This window comes from Nanorana parkeri, unplaced genomic scaffold (genome assembly GCF_000935625.1).
Source record: "Nanorana parkeri isolate BGI_ZX_2015 unplaced genomic scaffold, ASM93562v1 scaffold740, whole genome shotgun sequence".
Classification (NCBI taxonomy): Eukaryota; Metazoa; Chordata; class Amphibia; order Anura; family Dicroglossidae; genus Nanorana; species Nanorana parkeri.
The window spans coordinates 809,825-815,142 of record NW_017307008.1 but is presented as its reverse complement, the minus strand read 5'-3'; the positions used below and the strand labels follow the sequence as shown (position 1 = coordinate 815,142).

General features: G+C 50.5%; 1 protein-coding gene across 1 annotated transcript in view; it reads left to right on the top strand.

The window, feature by feature from the left end:
• The first annotated feature begins 547 nt into the window (after positions 1-547).
• The window catches only part of LOC108793339 (rho GTPase-activating protein 20-like), a 47,700-nt gene continuing 42,929 nt past the window's right edge, over positions 548-5,318 (top strand). Inside the window, exon 1 of the mRNA XM_018564253.1 lies at positions 548-612. Within this exon, the coding sequence (XP_018419755.1) occupies positions 550-612 (63 nt within the window). The 5' untranslated portion in view covers positions 548-549. The remainder of the gene's footprint in view (positions 613-5,318) is intronic.

The window sequence follows — 5,318 nt, the reverse complement described above, 5'->3', positions numbered from 1 at the left end:
CCTTCTTCAGGGGTCTGTTAGGACTACAAAACACCCTCCCTAGTTAGCCCACAGGGAGAACTTGGACCTGATTAGCAAGTTATCAGCTCACTGAATTTCTGGCAGGGTCACCGGGGTTTATATTTTTTGCACTTATTGAACAAAACACTTTCAGTGGGATATTTAACAGCCCAGAAGGGAGCAATGGAGGGAAGTTGACTGTTGGGGTGTACATGCCCTTTAAGTCATTCCATCCCCATAGCCGGAGAGGTGCGTGCTGCCCAGCTGGCGTTGGGTGTGATCCCAGCCTTGGTATGCTGTAGCCCGCTGTCTGCTTCCAGCTGAGACGGGAGATTGGAGCTGTTATGAGACAGAAGCGGCTCTGCCTACTATATGAATGTCCTTATTTAGTCAGCCTGTGAGGTGGAGCACTCGCTCTGCATTCCCCCAGCTTAGAGGACAAGGCACACAGAAGTCAATGCGATCCCTGCTGCATGTGCAATGACTTAGAGGAGCCCAGACCGGGACCCTTCCCTCCTGGATGTGGGGGTGTCATGCCCGGGGGTGAAGATGACCCCCCAGCAGAAGGCGCCTAGCAAGGACCTGGGGTCGTGGATTCAGGAAGGAGGCAAGGTCTGTACGGCATCTGCCGCGTTCTCTGTATTGCATTACGTTGGTGTGGTCAGACGGGGGATTAAAGGGCCACTCCGCATTGATGGCATCGCATGGCGGAGCGCAGCCTCTTGAAGTATCCATTATGTGGGGGATGTGGCGGTTTTGCTTGTTGCGATACACTGTGGATGGCTGCCTGGACTTTCCATTGGGGCAGGCTGAGTAGCTGCACAGGGGCCCTCTGGGACTAAGGGGCCCTTTTATACTAGCGATGGGTCAGGTGGGTGCTGGGACCCCTAGGGCTGTCAGCTGGAGGGGTCCATTTCTGGTTATGTCCTCATGGTTCTGTTAACCTGCTTCTGGTTGTGTCAGGGTGGTTCTGATTCTGTCCCTGTGAACCTGTTTCTGGTTGTGTCTGGATGGTTCTGATTCTGTCCCTGTGAACCTGTTTCTGTCAGGATGGTTCTGATTCTGTCCCTGTGAACCTGTTTCTGTTTGTGTCAGGGTGGTTCTGATTCTGTCCCTGTGAACCTGTTTCTGTTTGTGTCAGTGTGGTTCTGATTCTGTCCTTGTGAACCTGTTTCTGGTTGTGTCAGAATGGTTCTGATTCTGTCCCTGTGAACCTGTTTCTGGTTGTGTCAGGATGGTTCTGAATCTGTCCCTGTGAACCTGCTTCTGGTTGTGTCAGGATGGTTCTGAATCTGTCCCTGTGAACCTGCTTCTGGTTGTGTCAGGATGGTTCTGAATCTGTCCCTGTGAACCTGCTTCTGGTTGTGTCAGGATGGTTCTGAATCTGTCCCTGTGAACCTGCTTCTGGTTGTGTCAGGATGGTTCTGAATCTGTCCCTGTGAACCTGCTTCTGGTTGTGTCAGGATGGTTCTGAATCTGTCCCTGTGAACCTGCTTCTGGTTGTGTCAGGATGGTTCTGAATCTGTCCCTGTGAACCTGCTTCTGGTTGTGTCAGGATGGTTCTGAATCTGTCCCTGTGAACCTGCTTCTGGTTGTGTCAGGATGGTTCTGAATCTGTCCCTGTGAACCTGCTTCTGGTTGTGTCAGGATGGTTCTGAATCTGTCCCTGTGAACCTGCTTCTGGTTGTGTCAGGATGGTTCTGAATCTGTCCCTGTGAACCTGCTTCTGGTTGTGTCAGGATGGTTCTGAATCTGTCCCTGTGAACCTGCTTCTGGTTGTGTCAGGATGGTTCTGATTCTGTCCCTGTGAACCTGTTTCTCGTTGTGTCCTCATGGTTCTGAATCTGTCCCTGTGAATCTGTTTCTGGCTGTGTCCTCATGGTTCTGAATCTGTCCCTGTGAACCTGCTTCTGGTTGTGTCAGGATGGTTCTGATTCTGTCCCTGTGAAACTGTTTCTGGTTGTGTCTGGATGGTTCTGGTTCTGTCCATGTGAAAGTGTTTCTGGTTCTGTCAGGATGGTTCTGATTCTGTCCCTTTGAACCTGTTTCTGGTTGTGTCAGGATGGTTCTGATTCTGTCCCTGTGAACCTGTTTCTGGTTGTGTCAGGATGGTTCTGATTCTGTCCCTGTGAACCTGTTTCTGTTTGTGTCAGGATGGTTCTGATTCTGTCCCTGTGAACCTGTTTCTGGTTGTGTCTGGATGGTTCTGATTCTGTCCTTGTGAATCTGTTTCTGGTTGTGTCTGGATGGTTCTGATTATGTCCCTGTGAATCTGTTTCTGGTTGTGTCTGGATGGTTCTGATTCTGTCCCTGTGAATCTGTTTCTGGTTGTGTCTGGATGGTTCTGATTCTGTCCCTGTGAATCTGTTTCTGGTTGTGTCTGGATGGTTCTGATTATGTCCCTGTGAATCTGTTTCTGGTTGTGTCAGGATGGTTCTGATTATGTCCCTGTGAACCTGTTTCTGGTTGTGTCAGGATGGTTCTGATTCTGTCCCTGTGAACCTGTTTCTGGTTGTGTCAGGATTGTTCTGATTATGTCCCTGTAAACCTGCTTCTGGCTACGTCCTCATGGTTCTGATTCTGTTCATGTGAACCTGTTTCTGGCTATGTCAGTGTGGTTCTGATCCTGTCCCGGTGAACCTGTATCTGGCTGTGTCAGGATGGTTCTGATTATTTCCCTGTGAACCTGTTTATGGTTCTTTTAGGATGGTTCTGATTATGTTCTTGTGAACCTGTTTCTGGTTGTGTCCTCATGGTTCTGATTATGTTCTTGTGAACCTGTTTCTGGTTGTGTCCTCATGGTTCTGATTCTGTCCCTTTGAACCTGTTTCTGGTTGTGTCAGGATGGTTCTGATTCTGTCCCTTTGAACCTGTTTCTGGCTGTGTCCTCATGGTTCTGAATCTGTCCCGGTGAACCTGTTTCTGGTTGTGTCAGGATGGCTCTGATTCTGTCCCTGTGAACCTGTTTCTGGTTGTGTCCTCATGATTCTGGTACTGTTCCTCCGAACCTGTTTCTGGTTGTGTCAGGATGGTTCTGATCCTGTCCCTGTGATCCTGTTTCTGGTAGTGTCAGGATGGTTCTGATTCTGTCCCTGTGAATCTGTTTCTGGTTTTGCCCTCATGGTTCTGATTCTGTTCCTGTAAACCTGTTTCTGGTTGTGTCAGCATGGTTCTGATTCCTCCATGTTTGGGTCCTTAAAGGGAGCATAGCTTAACAACAATGTGGGTGGAGCCATTGCTAACTTGTGTTTTAAAGGCACAGGCCTCCGACCCAGATCAATGACGCCTCTCAGAACTGCTTACCACACTGGCTCTATACTTGTGACAGGTCATATACCTTTAAAAACAAGTTAGGTTGAACTCAATGGTCTCTAGTAACCTGACGATGTAACAATTTTTGTCTGATCGTGTTCCCCTTTAATCTGAACCCAAGAACAAAAATGTGACCTATTGCTGCTGCATCTATCATTCTCAGCAGTCAAGGTGGAGCAGGGCAGAAATGTCGGAGTTCGGGGGGTTGCAGGGTTTCATCTGTGCATGTTTCAGAAAATCGCCCCTCCTGAGCCTATTTATTTATTTTTTTCACACCAAATAAAATGATACAAAACAGTCAAAGTGACAGATCACTCCGGTGGGCTGTGCGGGCTCTCAGGTGGACTGTGTGGCATCTCAGGTGGCTGTGCAGCGTCTCAGGAGGGCGGTGTGGGCGCTAAGGTGGGCTGTGCAGGGTCTATGTTGTGCTGGGTCTCAGGTGGACTGTCTGGACTCTCAGATGGGCTGTGCAGCATCTCAGGTGGGCTGTGTGGGCTCTCAGGTGGGCTGTGCAGCATCTCAGGTGGACTGTGTTGGCTCTCAGTTGGGCTGTGCAGCATCTCAGGAGGTTGTGTAGCGTCTCAGGTGGGCTGTGCAGGCTCTCAGGTGGGCTGTGCAGCATCTCAGGTGGGCTGTGCAGCATCTCAGGTGGGCTTTGCAGCTTCTGAGGCGGCTGTGTGGCATCTCAGGTGGGGTGTGTGGCGTCTCAGGATGGCTGCGTGGGCACTAAGGTGGGCTGTGTGGGCGCTAAGGTGGCCTGTGCAGGGTCTCAGGTGGCCTGTGCTGGCTCTTAAGAGGCCTGTGCAGCAGGCTGGGGGAAGTGTATTAGCCAGCACACTATATCTAACTGTGTACAGACAACACGGCCCACATGGTGTGTACAGGGAGATGATCATCCACACAAGTGATCAGAGGAGGTCCACAGGCACACTGACCCCTGGTGACCCGGCAGGAACAGGGGGATTTTCACAGCAGCGGGGATGCGCCATTTTTGCAAATGCAGTGCACTACAATGCATTCCCCGTACTGGCGGGACTCTCCGGAGAATCCGGGACAGTTGGCTTGTATGCTGCTTTGATATCTCTCCTCCCCTCCCCCAGCTGCTGCATCCCTAAAGTGATCGCAATGGGACTCACTCAGCGACTGACTGAGGGAACCGCCCCTGAGGAGCCAGGCATACGCTACAAATGGCTCCTCTATTGAAGAGCGTTGTACTGGAGTCAATGGAGGCGGGAATGGGAAGTATAGTAGATACATTGTAACATTAGAAGATTGGTATCCCGGCAACCTAAACGTTGTTATTTCCTCTTGTATCCCCTCTGTGGATGTTCCCGGCACTGGAACAGCGTGAAGGTTCAGATATTTATTAGAATTCCTGAGCCGAAAATAGTGTTCATGGTATTACCAGAATGAATACACGTCTGTATCTCGCGGGTGACGGATACTTTGTAGGGAAAGACGAATCGAAAACCCCAAATCTCCGCATCAGAATTCTTCATTGGGAAGCTCCGGGGACTTGTATTGAAGTCACTGACCTCTATGTGTGTCTTCGAGGAGATGTCCGCCCTCACCGCGCTCCGTGTGTCAGAAACAAGGGACACTTTCTGAAATAAAATTAGATTTTAAGAGATAACAATTTTTTTAGACTTTGTTGCATCTCAGTGTTGCTGATCTCCTGCAGCCTTTTTGCAGCCATTTGTTGTCTACTCAGCAGCTCAGATCCCCATGCTCCTCCCTCCCTCCCTCCCAGCCCTGACCTGCCCTCTGTGTACATTAGGAGGCTAGAAGGCAGCGGGCTGATTGAAAGGAGGAGGAGCGGCTGAGCAACTGCAGGGGAAGTAGATCTAAGGTGCTGGTAGAGGGGAGCAGGGGGAGCTGAGCTGCTGAGTCGCTACTAGGAAGGGGGCTAAGTTGCTGAGAAACTGCTGAGAGGGGGGAGCTGAGTTGCTGAGTAACTGCTGAGAGGGGGGAGCCGAGTTGCTGAGTAACTGCTGAGAGGGGGGAGC